This window comes from Pagrus major, chromosome 9, assembly GCF_040436345.1.
Source record: "Pagrus major chromosome 9, Pma_NU_1.0".
In the NCBI taxonomy this organism is placed as follows: Eukaryota; Metazoa; Chordata; class Actinopteri; order Spariformes; family Sparidae; genus Pagrus; species Pagrus major.
The window spans coordinates 20,102,574-20,121,826 of NC_133223.1; the positions used below are offsets into that span (position 1 = coordinate 20,102,574).

Consider the following 19,253-nt stretch of genomic DNA (forward strand, 5'->3'; position numbering starts at 1 on the left):
CATAAAGAAATCATATTTAAGATTATAAATTTCTCATCAACACATCACAAAAAGTGAAACACTCACCTTTTCTCGGCGGCTTTAGCTGCCATTTTCTCCTCCTCCAGCTCCCTCATCAGTCTCAGCTCCTCCCTCCTCTTCATCTCCTCCTCCTCCATCAGCCGCCGCCTCTCCTCCTCCTCCCTCTTCCTCCTCTCCTCCTCCTCCTGCTGTCTCCTCTCCTCCTCCATCTCCATCCTCCTCCTCTCCTCCTCTACTCGCCTCCTCTCCTCCTCCTCTCGCTTCTGCTTCTCCTCCTTGAGCTGGCGATGGAGGGAGCGGCCCAGCTGGCCTCTGTGATGCTTCTGCAGGATGACGGCGGCCACGCGCAGGCGCAGGAAGACGCGTCTCCAAAAGTGAGCGCGGTAGTTCTTCTGGATGGTGACGACGCTGGACAGAACCCTCTTGTACTGTTTCCTGGTGAGGAAATCAAACACACACACTTATAGTCACCATTATCTAAGAGTGTCGCCACAGACATATTTGTGACGTCGGCGCAGCCCGCTGGCGCTCTCTGTTTAAATAAACACACTGGTAAAAAAGCCTGTGCATTGTGAAGTGTACGATGTTTAGAGTTTGATGAGCTTGTGCTGTTCCATTGTGGCCGTGTGGGCTGCTGTGTTTAGCCCTCTGACTAAGCCCCACACACTGCATACACACATATAAACATGCACACACACAAACACACGTGACTTGCAAAAGGACCACACACACTGCTCTGACTCTCTGACCCGTATCCTGGCCGAGTCACCACAGTAATCACTCCTTGGCCTCTGTCTGGTCTCAGGACAAAGATAAAGTTACATATAATGACACAAAGGCTTCTCTTGTGTCTTTAGGGAACTTCCCGAGTGTCTTTAGCAGGAGCGGCTCTGAAGGGAAGGGAACTCGCAACCTGGACGCTGTCATCAGCCTCATTATTCTCTCCCAGCGGAGCATTTCAGAACTGTATGTGACCTTATGTGCAGCAGCACGCAGGTGGAGCGCGGCTAGATTACGGGACAAGCCCCAGGGCGTCTGCATGTGCAGGTTCTTAAATCAGCGTAGTGATGGATGTCCTGTCTGACAGGTCGAGTGGTGAAGAGAAGACTTGCCGCTCAGGCTGAAAAGATTTATTCAGTGAGTAAAAACATCAACTGTACTGCTGATAATGTAGCAATAAATCAAAGCCTCACAGATAACTGTCTGTCCAAGAGTGGTTGAGCTGAGGGGTGTGGCCTTCACATCACTTCAGATCACGAGATCAAGAAATTGTAATAGATACCCCATAACTTCTAGTTTTACCCTTTTTTGCTCTTTAAGTTGCTTTAAGATTGTTAAAATCATCTTTTTCCTCACTGTCTGAAACATTCGATCTGAAGGCTTGTGTTAGGATCATTAGGATGATAATCATTATATTTACTCCGTTACATCTACTTGAGAACTTTTTTGAGTAAATTGTACTTTTCAGAGTAGTTTAAAGGGGCACTATGTAGTTTTTTGGCCAAGAAATTCACAATATTAATGAGGTAATAATGCAAACTCTATCATATCATCTATTCAGAACTGAATAAACGAGCTGTTCTCAGAGGAAAATAAGGTCCCCAGAACACTGTTTGAAGCTAGAAGCTAGAAAGTTGGCAGGGTCCGCCACATATAAACAAAGTAAAACAGCATGAAATTGTGTTGGTCTTTAAGGTCAGTTTGTTTATTCAGTCATGGAAACAAAGAGAGTTTGTTTATTTAGTTTGTTCAGGCATAAAAAAAATCAGTGAATGAAGATCTTTCTCTTTCTTCCCCAAAACTACAGAGTGCACCTTTAAGTTACTCATTACTCAGGTAAGTTTTTCAGTAAGTACTTTTGTACTCAAGTAGTTATTTTGATCACTACTTTTACTTCTACTTGATAACTTGTTTTTAAGTACAGTACTTTTACTTGAGTAAAGTTTTTGGCTACTATACCCACCTCTGGATATTATGAATGGTCACATTTCTCCAATTGGGAAAGAGCCGAAGAAACCTGCACGCTGTCCATCACTTGCACTCAATGTATGTTTAGTTTTGTTCCTCAGACTTTCAAAATAAAGTTGTATGTGAGAAGATTTTACCAGATAAGTGTCTGAGGAATGAAAGTGAGTACGAGTAAGCTACAGTTCATTTTGAGAGGCGAAGTCCCACCCCTTCCAGGTGCACCCTAATGGGACCTTATTTCAGAAAATGATGTTTGTCAATTTAAAAGACAATTTTGCAAGTCAACAAAGTCGCAGTTTGTCGTTAAGATAGTAAAGCATCATTTAGTTTTGTGTGAACCACATTGTCTCGCTCAATATACGTCACCAAAACCAACATGGCCGCCACTCCGGAACAGAAAAAGGATGAAAAAAGGTGAAAACCCAAACACGTCTGGCCATATTGACAGCTTCAGTTATGTGAAAGGAGAGTTAGTCATTTTTGTGAGTTAGCTAATACGCAGGTCAAGGTTTCGATTATTGGTTTTGGTGGGTTTTTTTGGGTGTGTATTCTTTCTAATGATGCTTTTTTCACAGTCTTATATTTCATTAGTTTTATAACAAACGGAGACCTTCTCCAGTAGGAATGGTCCTTTAAATTGACAAACATCATACGTGTAATTCATGGCACAACTCAAACGGGATCAAAACTAATTTTCTGAAATAAGGTCCCATGGCGGTCCACTGGATGGTGCGTGACTCCGCCTCTCTGTACTAGTCCAGACATTGTAATCAGAGTTTATAGATTCGACACACGTATCTATAAGACTTTCTGGATGTGCAACAACTTTGTGATGAGTGTGACACATTTCTCCTAAATTCTGCATGACATATTTGGCATCTTTAGAAACTCAACTCAACTAGCATTTCTTTAAAGGTTCAGTGGATTGGAACAATGTTTGGAATAACTGATTCACCAGCGAGTCAGCAAGTTTTAAGAGAGTTATATAAAACATATATTTAACTTATGAGATGAAATAACAGTCTACTTTTATTGTGGAGAGAATCTGTAAAGCAACATGCACTGATACTTTATATAAACCCACATAACACACACACACACACACACACACACACACAAAAAGGTAAACACGTGTGCAAAGGCATGCACATATGCACATAATCCCCCCCTCCCCACACACACAGGCTGTACACCTCTATTACAAAACAAACACTGACAACTGTCGCTGCCACTCAGCCCTCCTCCTCCACCACCCCTCCTCCACTCTCCACCGCTCACCTTGCCACATAGCTGAGGATGTGGGCGCGGATCACCATGCCAGCCCTGCGCCGCACCTCTTCCCTCTCCTTCTCCAGCCTTTGCTCCAGGGCCTCCTTCAGGAACACCTGCGGGACGAGCAGCGCCACGGCCGAGACAGAGAGACACAGAGAGGGGAGGAAGGAAACAGGATGGGTTAGTTCCACTTCTCGGTCAGGCTGCAAAAAGAGGGCCCGCAGAGATGTGAAGGGCCCCTGTTGTCTGTTGGCAGCACCCTGTGCCCGCTGCAGAGGAAGCTGTGGTGCAGCTGAGGCTAGCAGGCTAGCCGCTCTCCCTGACTGCAGAGCAGAGCAGAGCAGAGGGAAGGACTGGCACCGAGACTGCAGTGTTGCTGCTAATGCCGCTGCTGCAGAGCCTCATTGTGTTCAGGCGTCCTTCCTGAGCGTTTCCCTGCTGCTGCTGCTGCTACTGCGTTGGTAGCTCAACTGACGTGCACAGGCAGAGAGGCACAGAGAGGAGGGGAGGGGAGAGGAGGGGAGAGGTAGGGAGAGGAGGGATGGAGGGATGGAGGGGGAGGGATGGTGGCTGGTGTCCAGATAGAAAGCCACACCCCTCCTTGCTCTTATGAAGGAAGGAGGAAAAGAGTTTAGTTAACCCTTCCCTCACACCTGCAGACTTTGTTCAAACTTTGTCTCTGCGGGATGTTTGACAGCCTGCAGCTCCTTCTAACCCACAAAACGCCTACGGGAAATGAACACACAGTGGTGACACGACATTGTAAAACTTAATCAGATTTGGTCTGTCTGCCATGTGAGCAGGCCGGGAGCACCAACCAGCTGTGGATCTGGGTTTATGTGATAATGCGATATCTGTTGCTAGCCTTCAGGATCAACTGCTCCTACGATGAGGGAGAGACCTTTGAGTGACTCTGTGTGTGTGTGTGTGTGTGTGTGTGTGTGTGTGTGTGTGTGTGTGTGTGTTTGTGTGTGTGTCCCAGATGTTCCACTAATCAAAGGATCCCACAGCTGCCTCTATAAAGTCTGTGAGAGAAGGAAGCTTCCACTTCGTCCACATCCTTCCCTCGTCTGTAAAACAAATGGCTCGCAAACACACACATACACACAATCTGTGCAACATCACCCGAGCCCCTAATTCTGGGCACACACACTTCCTCTGCACACAATCAGCACGTACATAATTACACGCAGATTGTTTCTCCAAAGGAAATGTACCCCCCTTCTGTCTCTCAGCCCCCTTCCCACAACCCACACTACATTTCCCCAAGCCCAAAAATATTAGGCTGCCGTCAAAAGCCTGTGGACGGACTGACACAGAATCAGCAAGACTCTGTGCCTTTTTAGGGTCTTGATTTGAATCGGTAGCCTCGTTTCTCCTTCTCTTTCTATGTACGTACATTGTAAAGTGGAGCAATGATCAGCAGAGTCAGCCAGGGGTCAAAGTTCTGACTTTGACCCCTGGCTGTCGGGACCCATTGGGACCCGACAGACTGTGTTGGATTAAGACAAAAAATGTTAAATGATGCCTAGGTTCAGGTCGGGTTCGGTCACATCAATTTACATGCTGCTTTCAAGTTCTTTTAGGGAAATAAGCCATCTGTCTGTGTGGGGGCTATATGTCTTTGAACGCAACACTTTCCAGGCGGCAAACATTCATTCACATTAACTGTGTCAGGCTCAAGTCGAGTTCTGACATGAAAAACAGAACATCTGTCAAGTTTGGATCGAGCTTGGTTACTACTACTTCAGACTCAGTTGAGTTTGGACAAAAAATTAAGAAGAGAAGATGGGTTTGGGTCTGGTTTGGTAACGCCAATTGACCTGGTGCTCAAATGTGAAATCATTGGGGGAGGGGGGACTCTGGATCCCCCCTTCCTGGGAAAAACAGAGAATTGTCACCCTCAATAATCTACATCATTGAAAACATATGATTTAAATCATATAATGATATGCATTGAAAACATCAGTGCTTATTAAAGACGCAAAACAATGTAAGTTTTCAAAGACTGGTTCCCAGTCGAGGTTTGCCTCGAAGTGGTTTGGTCCACTGCCAATCAACCTGCACCACGTCCTTTAACATGCTTGAACAACCCCAAAGTGATTTATCTTTCATTATCCGGTATAGTTTAGTAGTAGGCCTAGTAATCATTGTTTCCTCTGTATACATTTAGTATAAAACCACTTTTGGCGGCACCTTTAGCGCCCCCTTCAGGAATCGCTCGATACATTTTTCTGTTTATTGTCCCCCTTATATATCCGGCCTTGCTGGTACTTTGAGGTTATTTTAGTAAAAATATAGTGTAAAAATAAGTGATAACTGATAATAAGTATTGGACCTAGTGTCCTGTTAGTGCTAGGGTTTTACTATTTACATGACAGCGCTTTGAACGCAACATACAGGTTATTCATTCAGTTTGTATTAACTGCATCAGGCTCGAGTTGGGTTCGGACCTAAAACACAGAACGCCTGTCGAGTTTGAGCCAAGCTTGGTTACCACTCTCTTGGTTGGGTTCGGACAGAAATTTGCGGCTCGAGTCGCACTCTAAACTTTGATATACATAGACATATGCACATTCGTGGTTATGAACTACTTGTATATTTATTAGGAACCAACATGTGGTTCACATCAAACATTTTTGGTGTCGATATATATTCCAGCATGCCATGTGTGCAGCTGATGCTATTCATAGACTGCCAGCAAAACGGGGTATTCCAACAAAATTGTCCAAAATGGAAAACAACACATTTTAAATGTCTCAGTGATCTAACGGTCACTGAGGAACCACAACTTAGAGCAGGAAGTAACAGAGGGACAAGTGTGGATTTTGCTGATTTTAAAAAAGCCCATAAAAGTGCTTTATTTATATCCTCTTTCTGCTGCGTAGACGCCTTCTATGCTGAGTTCAACAAAAAGAAAACAAGTTTTACTGTCCGGATCAAACAAGTCATTAAAGGTTAATCATTCAGGGAGAGTGCAGAGAAGAAAGAGAGGGGCTTTGGGCAGAGAAGTTGATGATTGTTTAAAGAGAAGAGAGAACAAAAAGGAGTACGGAGAGAGAGAAGATGAGCAAGAGATAAGCATCAGGACAATAGATGACGCTGTGATAACTTTTCTAGATGAATGCACAAGATGTGACTTTCCTCTAACCTCTGCAACGCTTCATCGCAGCCTCCACATCACCCGCCGGGAGTTTAGTTTATTAAATCGCTGAGTGTCAAGAGGCTAACACTCTTCCAGCTACAATAAGGCTGGAAGAGTGGGATTACTGTAAGCCCCTCACACTGGCTTGGAGTTACAGTAACAGTTGTTGGTGTTTTAGGAGTAGCCATGTAACTCTGTGGTTGTCAACAGGAGAGTGGTAGATTGACCACAACCGGCCAGAGAAATCTTTGGGACATGAGTCACAGCTGGGGCCCTCCAAACTGTGGCACACATTAACATCTTGGGAATGACAGCAGCTTGACTTCATGAGAAAGAATCAGATCCCAGAAGACACCACATTGAACCAATATATCATGATTTCCTGTAGAGTCATCTTCATGGAATTGGCCATATCCAGAGCATTTTGAAAAATATGAGTTCAAACGGTGATTTCTAAGCCATGTTTTGAAGAGCATATAGGTCTGTGACTGGGGTCCACCTTACAGGAAAGCAAAGTGACATGTCACCTGATTCCTCAGCCTGTCCTGCTGTGCTCTCGTCTGCCTCAAGCCTGCAACTCTACCCTGCCCGAGTGTGTGTTTGTGTGTACAACATAGTGGGGACACATGTATGTTTGCACAGTTGAATTACTGGCACTCCCATTTTGAGACAGGAAGCTGGTCTCTATTGCCCATTTCTGCCAAAGTGCAATCTGGTGCTCAGAATGACCCTAAAATGTATTAAAATTATTTCATTTCTTTTATTTTATGTAATGTTAATAGTAATACATGTTGCTATACATCGGTTGTCAAATATTGTCTTATCACAGATATACCAGAAGTATATGTTGTCCAATGTGCGAAACTTTAAAAGTTTTTTTGCTTAGAGGTTATAGGGCAAAAAAAGATAGTTTGGAAGATTCATAATTATAAAATTCCCATTAAAATTTAGCGTTTCAGTGCACTGATGTCATTTCCAGCAATGCCTCCCTTACATACCTTTGTAACAACTGTTTGATAACATAATTTTAGGGATCATTGCAAAAAATGTGTGTATATCTGCCCATATATCAATATCAGAAGCTCCAAAATGCACCTTTCACTTAATATTCTATTACAAACTTAAAGGGGACCTATTATGCTTTTTCATTTTTTCCTTTCCTTCAGTGTTTTATCGGTTCTGGTGCGTGTAAAAGGTCTTGAAAGTTAAAAAGGTCTTAAAGTGACAGGAGCTAAAACAGAGCGTTTCAGACAGAGGGTGGATACAGTGCTGCGGCACTGGACAGTTTGAAAAAACGGATGAGTTTTTTGAGCATTAAAGAATGTAAAACCTATTCTAGTAGCAACCCAAAATAAAATTATGAACCTGAAAATGAGTCTCCCTTAAAGTTCTGATAAGATTCACTTCAAAACATAAGTCCTACATTAAACATGGATAGTCATTTCAAAACCCAGAGGCAATCGAGGCACCTCAAACAAGAACAAGTATCAAAATGAAGAAGGAAATATTAAAAAGACTTTATTATTACAGCTAAATCATTAAAAGGGCAATCATTAAAAAAGTCAACCGGGTTTAAAAATTAGGTCTTCATAACCGCTCCAACTTTAAATCTAATTTTTCATTCCTCATTTTGATACTTTTTCTTGTTAGGTGTGCCTCCATTGCGTCTGGTTTTTGAAGTAGTCTTTTCCCCCTTTTTTTTCAAGAGCACCTGACACAATTTTTGCTGACATTGTGTTACATAGAGCAACCAGTCATCTTCTTTTTATGGATAGTGATTGCTTGTAATAACTCTCTTTCATTCTGGGTGTTGCACCAAATTGATAAGCTTTTCATCTCGACTGCTCATGTTTTCTCATTTGTACGAGGGAGCTAACATCCGAGTTTAAATTCCGTTGCGGAGAAAGTCAAAAAGTAAAAATGTTTAACTTCAGACAGCGATGTGGTCTACCAACACCAGTGTTCTCTGCCGGGCTCGCTTAATTTTACCATCCTGCTCTCGTCCACTCAAAAGATATCATCTTTGCTGTCTACTATCTGCTGAATCCACATGACGCAGCATAAAACCAAAAATTTCAGGGTTTAGACTTTGTTTTTGGATAATGTCAGGGATAAGCTTGACAGCTAGGTTAAGGGCCGGGGCAAGGTTTGGGTGGTGGTTATGGTTGCTGTGAGTATCCAGGGCATGAACGTAAGTCATGCTTAAGTGACAAAAACAAGTCTGGTCATGTGTGTGTGTGTGTGTGTTTGTGTGTGTGTGTGTGTGTGTGTGTGTGTGTGTGTGTGTGTGTGTGCTCCACCTTTGTCTTCCCCAGCTGCCACTCTGTCTTGGCTTTGTCATGAAGTGTGAGAAGCTCTGAGCAGCTCTGCTTCTCATCGTCTGAGTGCAGTTTGTTCTTCAGGATCATCTTGTACCTGTGGAAACACACGAACACACACAAAAATATACACACAGAACGGCAGAAGACAAAATTCCTTAGAAAGAGATAGATGGGGAAGGTCTCATTTTTCATTTGACGTTACAATCCGCTCACATATGGCCAACAAAAAAGTGATTAATACATTTAGATTTCTACAAATTGTTACTCTAATGTTTACAGTACTTTGGCGTTTTGCTGACCTGCTGAAGAAGTCCTTAAATGTTCTCCGGACAGGGAATCCAGCCCTGCGGATCTTCACAGTTTCCAGCATGCCGGAGTATCTCAACTGGTTCAGGACCACATCGGGATCAAACCGGTTGGCCTTCTGTAGATGATAAAGAACAAAAACAACATGAAAACTACAAAAAAAACTACATAAAACAAAATGACTGTTCTATGCTTACTTTTTGGAGAGACAGCCGAGCATTAAAAGTTGCCCTTTATTTTGGTTTTGTCAGCACGATTGATGTTTTGGTGATTATCTGTAGTGTTGTATAAAGTACCCAAAGTCATACTTGAGTAACAGTATAAAGTGTCTGGTCTCAAATGTACATAAGTATAAAAAGTTATTTTTTGCCAATGAATGTACTTAATCACTGTTAATAGGACAGCGGCTAACTGAGCTAACTAGATTACAGCAGTAGTAGCAGATCCTCTGATGATATACTACCTCCTATTTGTTTGGGATATGAATTAGACAGGTGGCCAATTCTTACATAGTGCCCCTTTAAGTATTAAAAATACAAGTAAAAGTTAATGATGCATGTATGTATGTATATACTGTATACTATGGGGTGACGGTTACCTGCCTGGCCGATTATCAGATCAGATATTCAGCATTTTTCTGATCACTGGAATCAGTATTTTTTAATCTGATTGCCAATAAAATAAATACATTTAAAGTATAGAAAGTGCACTGTCTCCCTCCAAAATTAAAATGTAGTGGAGTGGTAGTATAGAGGAGCAGAAAATGGAAAGTACAAATACTAAGTTACATCTCTGATTACCTGTTAGTGGAAGATATGAGGCAGCTAAACACTGCAGGCAAACTCAATCCTCCCCTGTTGAGCCCACACACCTATTCAAGAGATCTTACTGCTGACTCAAGTTTAACTGGAACTAAAAAGTAAATTACCACAGTGAGTGCTATCATCTTACGTTGACAATCAGGTTGCTGCAAAGAAAGCACACGCCATCAGTGAGAAACCTGAACAGTTGAGCAAGACCTCGCCAAACGGGACGACCGTTTTCTTTCTGGAATAATTAGCTGCATTGTTCACAGCAATCCTCGGGCCCTGCTTATCAGACAGGATCTGTGATGTCTGCTGCCTCACACCTCTGCACAGGCTGCCTGATCGCTCAGAGGGAGCACACGAAGGCCATCGTCACCCAGAGGTCACACAGGGCTGGATAAGCCCCGCACAGGACCCCCGCATTCCCCAAATGTGTCGGTCTAATTACAGGCTAATGCTACTATGCATGGAAACAGACACGCATGGATACAAAGGGCTTGTAATTGAACACACACACATAAACGTGCGCCCCCTCGGAGCTCTGAACTCTGCTCTTTAGCGGAGGATTTAGACAGCTGAAAGAGGCACGGCATGTCGACTCGTTTGAGTGAAAACAAGCCGGCCGTTCCCTCTGTGACATTTTTTCCGAGGAGAGTGCGGTGCATTTAAATCGCACAAACACGTTGTGTGTTTGTCGGTGTGTGTGCGTGTGTGTGTGTTTGCATGCATGCAATCCTGTCAGCGGATTGTGCACGCAATCCTGTCATTCTGCAGGATTTACAGAGGCACGGCTTGTTCCATCCTGACCGACCGAGGCCAGGTGAGCGAATGTGAGGCGGAGCCAATGAGAGCGGAGGACGGGTGAGAGGGAAAGGAGGCGGGTAGAGAGAGAGGGAGAGGGTGAGAGGAAGAGCAGTTTCCATGCTAATAAGTGAGCGAGAAGGTGTGGAATGACGCATTGGGAGTGGAGGTGAGGACACAATCACCACACTGTGCACATTAATGAGTAACAGTCACAGAGAGAATGTCACTGGATTACAGAGCTGCCAGTTCCCTCTCTCTCACACAGAGAGTACAGACACATAATACAACCAAGACTCTGACTATATGAAACTTGGATAACAGTGCAGATTTTTAAAGATTTCTGCAGTAATGTGGTGAAGCAGTTATGGAGAAAAAGAGGCCTGTGGTCTTATCTTGGCATTCCACTGATGCAGCCAGATCAGCGGAGCATCAGCCAAGCCGCTGCAGCTGGAGTGGCCAGCAGCGACCTCTGACCTTTGGTAAAGAGGGTAAAGTGGTAGGAATGTGCTGCTACACAGCCCTTTTATTCAGGGGAAGTACAATGAGAGTCTTTGCACCACAGCAGGAGAGCGTTGTCAGTTTATTAGTGATGAAAATTTGCATGAAAAACAAAAAGAAAAGTGGATCATTTATATGACTTTGTTGTAATGAGACTAAATATTAGCTCTGAGCAGTGGGAGCTATGAATAGCACCAAGGAGGTTTAACTTTGCAGGCGCTGACCTTGACAAGACCTGGCAGCGATTCTGATGGGTTTTTTTTCTTTATGTGAGTGTGTGGTTGTGCAAGGAAATTTGCATGACCTACCTTGTCCATGTTTGGTTTGATGCAGCGTACAAAAAAGGGGTTGGAGGCACTTAGTGTGGCCATCAGGGAATGAAGAGAGTCCTGAAAGACATCAGCAACAAGAGGATTAGGATCGAGACAGCAGAGAAGCAGCTCTTCAGTCCAAATATATTCCTTTATGTCTGTTTGTTTTCACATGAGAGTCTCAACTTGTGGACGATAACAAAAGTACAGGTCAAGAAAAGTTGTGTGGCTACTGGTGTGTATCGATATATCAATACTGAATATTTGAAATGGTTGCAAAACTAATTTTCTGCAGTATCGATACTTTTCTCCAACAACAGACACACACACATTATTTTAAAGGCCTAAAAAATAATGAACAAATATTAAGTTAAACAAGCTTGATATTTAATGTTTACTACAGTCCTTCTGCTCTCCTCTGCTACTAGCCAAGAGAAGTTGTATCTCATTCTCATCGCATAGTTTTTCCTCATGGTATCGAAAACGGAATCAAATATCGGTATTTTTCAAGGTCTTGTATTGAAGTTTGAAATTTCAGTATCATGACAACACTAGTGTGTACCGTTTGTTTGTGTGTGTTTAGTACATGTCACTGGTGGAGGAAATATCCAGATCCTCCATCCTCAAAGTATCAACAACACAGTGTGTTTGTCGAGTCTACTTAGATTATTTTAACCCATTTCTGAGAGATATCAACATGTTTCAAGAACTTTTTTTTTTAAATCAGTGTAAGAATCTTGGAAGAAGACAGAATCAAGAATAATGTCATCTCATTTTAGAAAATTCTTAAAGCCAGTTCACTTCTGTTAAAACAGGCTGAAATCATCTCACAAGTGTTATTTCGATTATTTTGACAGATATTGCGACTGCGATATAATTCAGGATTATTATTCATGATTCAATTTTACATCGCAATTTTCATTGTCACTGAAAAACTAGTAAAATCATGAAGATGTGGCATTTCTCCTGGTCTCTGCCAAACAAACATGTTAAACTACATCTGGAGAACAAGCTGTGTAGGCCAGAGCATCGCTGCAGCACTACAAAATTTAATTAAAACACTGTTTTGTGAAACATTTTACCTTTATAAAATAATTGCAGTACTTGTAATTAATTGTGCAGCCCTGCACAAGAACAGTAGAATTTTGGGAAAAGACACATTCTACTTCGTAAAATGAAGATTTTTGCAGCGTCTGCACTTTAAATATTAAAATAAAAAAGTAACAAAAGCAGTCAGATAAATGTAAAGGATTAAAAACTTCCATCTGAAATGTTGTGGAATAAATTAGCAGAAATTAGAAATATTCAAGTGAAAAAAAAGTACCTTAAACAACAATTTTACAATTTTCAACTTAAACAATCATTTTAGGCATTATCATGTTAAATTACATAAATATTGATATCGTGAAATCTTCTCATAAATGCTCGGACTGGGCAACAAAATCATAGATCGCAGTAATTTTTGAACCTCAATATCGATTTTGCAACAATATTGTTGGTACTTTCAATATATTTAATATATGAAATATTAACACAATGAGATTTTTGATAAATAATCATCAGTACTGTGAATTTCATGACTATGTGGGTAAAGACAGTATTAGAACAAGTAGAACAGTCTGGTGAGTTTGGAAAACACTATATCATGATACAACGACGTCTCATGTCACGATAACAATGTAATCTTCATATATTGCCCAGGCTTACTTAAAATTGTACAGTACTTGAGTAACTGTTAGACGGCCCTTTGTAGAATAAGTGAACAGATGCTGCGCTAAGTAAAAGTGAAATGAACAATGTGAAATAATTAGAATTGTGCAGTAACCGAAAACTAACTATTGTTGACAAAGTATCAAAAAGTAAAGAGTAAATGTAATTTGTTACTTCTCATACATACAGGGTATTACCCTGTCTATATTTCCCTCAACACACACTCACCAACACACACTCCGAGGACCCTTGAACCTTGCAGGCTATGTCAGCCTCGCTCTCCTCGCTGCCTCAGACAGTCTGTCTCCAGCGAGGCCTGGCCTGGCAGAGCTGAGCGTGATTGGCCCCTGGTTGGCCCCTCTCTGCCCAGCCATCAACCCTAATCCCCCGGCTTTAGGAACTGTAGGCCAGGGCAGCCTGCCAAATCCTCCCCTGCTCCTTCTCTCCACACTGCAGTTAGGACATGCTAAGCTAAGCCCTCCACTCCAACCCCCTCCACCGCCACAACCACATATTTCATACATCCCATCAGCCATCGTTCTCTGACTGTGTTCTCCTCCCCCCCTCTGTCCCTCCATGATTTCTTTCCTCTTTTTTCTCTGTGCCCCCGCGCTCACACTCATCATGCCAAGGAATAGAGCCAAATGTTATGGGCTAAGTGATTATTATATGCAGCAGCACATGAAAGACAATTAACTCATTGTCTGGTGGATGACACAATCATACAATAATGAGCGCTTAGATTAGAAGCTTTAGTCTCACCCTGAACTGAGAGCTGACGGTTGGCTTTCGTCGGGCTGTGCCCATCTTTAGGGTCTCGTCTCCATTTCTGCTCCCGACGCGCTCAAAGAGGTCGTAGATGAAGTCGAGCCTGCAGGAGCACAGTGCAGAGCGTGTGATTGTAAAAACTCTACTTCCCTGAATCATACAGGTGCGTGTTCAGCATGCAGGGGACAGAGAGTGTGATACCTGCTGTCTTTGAGAATAAACAAGATGTCGTCTCTGAAGGTGTCTCTGTTCTTCTCCAGGATCCCACGCACGTCATAAAGCACCTAAAGCAGAGGTGGAAACACAAGTAAGTGTGAGTGAAGGCTTTACTGATGTTACTGCAGTACAAGACAAAGTCAAAAGAGATTTACACATACAACAAGATAAGCAAAGAAAAAAAGAATACTGAAGCCATGAACATGATTTATGTGTTCAACATGGTCAACGTTTGCACGAACAGAAGCTCCTCTCTCCCACAGAAAACACTGATCCTGAAACGCCTCGTCAGTAGTCCCGCCTTTAATTCTGTGACTTTGTGACATCATATTATGTCATCATAATTAATTTATGCCTAGCGGCTAGTTTGGCTCATAAGATGTAATTTAACACAGCTACTCTGTTGTTGTTAGCGGTGCTGGGTCAGGCGTGTGTGAGCTGACCAATCACAGCAGACTGGGTATTCAGGAGTCAGGCGCCTTAAAGAGACAGGAGCTAAAACAGAGCGTTTCAGACAGAGAGCTGCAGCACTGGACAGTATGAGTAAACTGATGTGTTTTTAAGCATCAAAGCACGTAAACATATTCTAGTAGAAACCCAAAATAAAAATATGATGAAAATGAGCATAATATGTCTCCTTCAGGCGGATCAGAAACAGATCATGTCAAGTTGAAAAAGTCATCGTTAGAGTTGATTACATTAAATAATAAAGAAATAATACAAGGTAACACCTACAGTATTTAACATTTTGGTAACACTTTATTATAACCATCACTAATAATTGATACATTTAAAGTGAATTAAACTTTAGTTCATAGTTATTACACTGTTAACAAACAATGAAATGCTTTAAAAAACATTTATTAAGCTTAGTAAAAGTTTATAAACTTTATAATGATCATCCAAATAATGTTTATAGATTAACTAAACAGTATTTATTAACCATTTACAAAGTTTTATAAAGAACAGTTGCAACTTTATAAGAAACAATTACTTAAAAAATAATTTTCTAAAGCATTAAATTGTTTGTTAACATTGAAATAACTGTTAATGATGTAACTGTCAGTAATGATGGTTATTATGTTTGTTATGTTTGTTGTCTATGTTTTGCTGTTTTTGTTGCCATGAGTCACAAACACAGAGACATCTGTTGTTGTAAACTAAAGGAAGCTATAAAAAATATTGCTCTAATTGAGATTTGATGAAAGATAATTGTCTTTGGGTTGGTGCATGTGTGCACATAAGTAAGTGCTGCAGCACATTGTGTAGCATTGTTAGCAAAGTATTTGCTGCCTTTAAAGGCGCAGGTGTTTTAAAATAAAACAATTTGCGTGCAAAAGTGTCATTATAAACCCATAATTTAAATGCTTAGAGATTGAATATCAATCCAGCGTGGAAATAAAACACGCTCTATCTTTATCTTCTGAAGGCTCATTATCAGGACCGGGTGATTAATGTTTTCAGAACATTCACACGTATGTGCACAGAGTGTGACATGAGAGGCGACTGTGAATGCATGTTTGGGTGCTCGGTGTGAACAAAGACGAGAGGGGGGCGGGCCTCTTCATGTGCAGCCGAGCGCCTGTGTGTTAATGCAGTCACCTGTTGAGTTCTGCTCAGCCTTCGTCTTAGCAGCACAGCATTCCTCCGCTCGCCCTGACCCACAGTAACGCACTCTTTGTTTGTATGTGCGAGTGTTGGCTTGTGTGTGTGATGAAAATAAAAGTGCGTGCGAATTATTTTTAGCTGGAAAATGCATTTAAGTGATATTAAAGCACATACTTTGTGTACGTGTGTGTATTGTGAGCTTGTGTTCTCAGCTGTGCGTGTATATTACAATCCAATAACAACCCCCATCCCCCATTCCCAAGCCTTGAGGCTCACAGGGAGCCATGAGATCCAAACTTGACGACACATGTATTTATAAATCGCAGACACACTAATTACACTCCATTCCTCTCCCATTGGAAAATACTCATACAAAAGGCTCTCTGTGCCTGACAGTTTCAGGTTCATTCAACCAAGACACTCAAATGGTCTCGTGATGCTGCGGAGAAATCAGTTTGTCAAGAGGAAGTCTGAACGCAAAATCTTACAGGTTTTTAGTGCACGGATCATGCATCCAGTAAACGCTGATTCCATCCACAATGGTGCATCTGCAAAGCTTCAAGTAAATGTTTATATTTGACCCACGAGTTCACAAATTGTGCTGAGGTTTTTGTTGTCGTTAAAGTTCCCGTCCGACAACGAGACTTAATTTAAATCGACTGCATTTCCCTGCACCACAAGGATAATCAAATCTGTGGGAGGATGCTACTATTTCGCTGGCTGAACTCACGGCACCGTTTCAGATAACAGAAGGAGCTTTCAGAGAGGCGACTAAACTCTCCAGAGAGGCACACTGGACACAGAGAGAGAGAGAGAGAACAACTGGCTGGCCTGCCTGTCCTCTCTGGACCGAGTCATTACCATAGTCGTCCATGCCAGGCTTGTGACTGAGCTGCCACACTCACACTGAGGAGACCTTGTCTGAGGCAGGCTTCATAAGGCCATTCTTTATCAGGGCACACATCCCATCCCATCCCTCCTGCCCTGTCCGCTTTCTCCATTTGTGCCTCCTCCCTGATCGCTTTCACTACACTTCCTTCAGGAGTAATCTCAGCCATCATGTAAGCACAGCAAGGAAGGGGTGACGGTGAAGCAGTTTCTGCTGACTCAGGGAAAAGACAGCAGAGGAGGGGAGCCGCATCAACATCCTGTAGCAGATTTTGGCAAAGATGATCCTCACTTCCCTAACTTATTCATTCAGGGAGGAAGGTGAATCTGGTTTGGCTCTGTATCTCTGTGTGTGTGTATGTGTGTGTAAGTGTCGTTAATTACCTCTCCAGCGTAGTGCTTGATGCCAAACTGGTGGTCGTTCACTCTGGGCTTCACATAGTATGGGTTCGTCTGAGGAGAAAGGACAAGGGGACTTTTAGAAATGCTGTTCATGTTTACTTAGTTAGTACTAATCCAATTAAGTAGAGTACAGACTACATTGAGACCTCCACGAAGGAGTTCAGAGGTCACTGGACAGCTGCTGCTGAATGGTGATATCAAATAATCTGTTGACTATATTTTCAATAAACTTTTTCTCCACTATCTTGAGCAGTGTTAATGATGTTTTCTCTCCTGAAAGGGCAGCGTAAAGGGCACTGACGTTACATTTTCTACACTGCTAGGGCAACGGAGTGGGTGCTCCATCATGTTTTCTCCACTGGAAGGTCACCATAGAGGGCACCTCATCTTTTTCTCTCCACTGACCACCGCAGAATACACCACACCACGATTTCTCCACTGGAACCGCACCAAAGAGGACACTTCATCATGTTTTCTCCTCTGGAATAACACCATAGAGTAAACTTTGATGAGGTTTCTCCACTGGAAGGGCACCAAAGAGGACACTGCAGCCCATTTTCTCCACTGAAAGGGCACCATAGAGGGCTCTGGTGCCCTTTTAGTGGAGAACATGTTTATTATGTTTTCTTACACATTGGGCCTCACCAGAGGGAACTGTTTGATCAGGTCATTTATCAGGATATTGTAGCGATAACCTGGTTTTATTTAATGCTATAAACAAAGGTAGCAAAGTGTTTTTTCCCCTTTTTTTCCTACATAATTTACACTTTGGTTTGATATGGATCTGTTGAGCTGAAACATTTACATCCAGTGTGTCTCTCTGTCTGTTGATTTAACTGAAAAACAATTCAAATAAAACACATTTGAGAAGCTGAAACATTTGACATCTTTTGACATTTCCCTTATGAATTATGATTCATCAATTACTATTATTAGTTTCAGTCCATCAGCTAAATAAATAATCTACTAATAATGTCAGCACTTCCTTTCATGAAGTGACACAGCTACTCTCCACCATGACTTTAAAACTCAACACATGGAGGCAGAGACCTCAGGTAGAGGTCAGACAGTTCAGATCAGGTCTCACTTTGTATCCCTTCCTGTTTTTTTCCGTCAGCCATAAAAAACCCTGCTGGGTTTTCTGAGGACACTCTTTTCTCCTTCACACAATGCTGATCAGGCCCGGAGAATGGCTGATCACATTTCAGCATTGTTGTGATTGCATGTGAGAGCGGCTCGGGGGTGTGTACAAGTACCGCACAGACTTTCAAGGCTGCACCAAAGGCAACAGGCGATTCATCAGCTAGGAGGGGGGTTTAACTCTTTGAGGCTGTCTGAGCTGGTGGGTGGTGAAGGTATTTCTTCAGCTTTGTTGGAGGTGTATGGGTCATTTTTTTATGCCTTTGTGAGTGTCAGCCGGGGAGTTGATAGAGTATGTATAAACTGCTGCATGTGAGAAAGTTTTCATGTGTGCGTGTGGACTCACTGCATGTCGGCTGTGCAGCTTCTCCAAAAGGGTGTAGTCTGTGCCTTTGGGGAAGCGGCTCTCCTCATTGATAAGAGCCAACATGCCCAGTTTCTAAAGGGGAGACAGACAAGAGGAGAAGAGAGGGTGAAGCACACCGCAGTCATGATGGAACTAGTTATAATCCCATTGGGGCCACATCTGGCTGCATTTATTATCACAATGCGTCCAGGAAACAGCATAGTAATTCATTCAATTTTCTCCTTTATTTATAAAAAGAGGGTTCACTCAGCAGGCATGATGTTCGGCAACACCTTCCTTCACATTTCTGTCATTATGGCAGCTCTTCCAAGCACAGAGTGTAAAAGCAAACCACAACGTTAGCTAAGCTTTTCTATCCTTAGTTACGTCACTTTTCACACTTATCTTTTTGCGTACTGTTAATATTATTATTCACCATTCATTTTTTGTACAGTGTTTTTAAAAATCACCTCAGTGTCTCAGATAACAGTTAACAAAATTAGCTTGTTGCTTAGGTCGCTATGGCTCTTTTTTTTACACTCAGTGCTCGGAGGAGACGGCGCTTTTCTTCATTTTAGCAGCCAGCTAGGCTAGCTGACTGGCTAACCTCGCTGGTGAGGTGCTTCTCAAAACATTTTTTTAAAATGCTGAAAATGCTATAAACAAAAACTGTTAAGCGCAGTGTGTAGGATTGAGGGGGTAACTAGCAGCAGAAATAGAATA

General features: G+C 42.3%; 1 protein-coding gene across 1 annotated transcript in view; it reads right to left on the reverse strand.

Moving 5' to 3' along the window:
- myo10l3 (myosin X, like 3) overlaps nucleotides 1-19,253 on the reverse strand; it is a 67,903-nt gene that overhangs the window by 11,654 nt on the left and 36,996 nt on the right. Inside the window, exons 15-23 of the mRNA XM_073474187.1 lie at nucleotides 18,531-18,623; nucleotides 17,027-17,095; nucleotides 14,132-14,214; nucleotides 13,925-14,033; nucleotides 11,450-11,530; nucleotides 9,027-9,151; nucleotides 8,707-8,821; nucleotides 3,268-3,374; nucleotides 67-456 (exon numbers count right to left, since the gene is read on the reverse strand). Of these exons, the coding sequence (XP_073330288.1) occupies nucleotides 67-456; nucleotides 3,268-3,374; nucleotides 8,707-8,821; nucleotides 9,027-9,151; nucleotides 11,450-11,530; nucleotides 13,925-14,033; nucleotides 14,132-14,214; nucleotides 17,027-17,095; nucleotides 18,531-18,623 (1,172 nt within the window). The remainder of the gene's footprint in view (nucleotides 1-66; nucleotides 457-3,267; nucleotides 3,375-8,706; nucleotides 8,822-9,026; nucleotides 9,152-11,449; nucleotides 11,531-13,924; nucleotides 14,034-14,131; nucleotides 14,215-17,026; nucleotides 17,096-18,530; nucleotides 18,624-19,253) is intronic.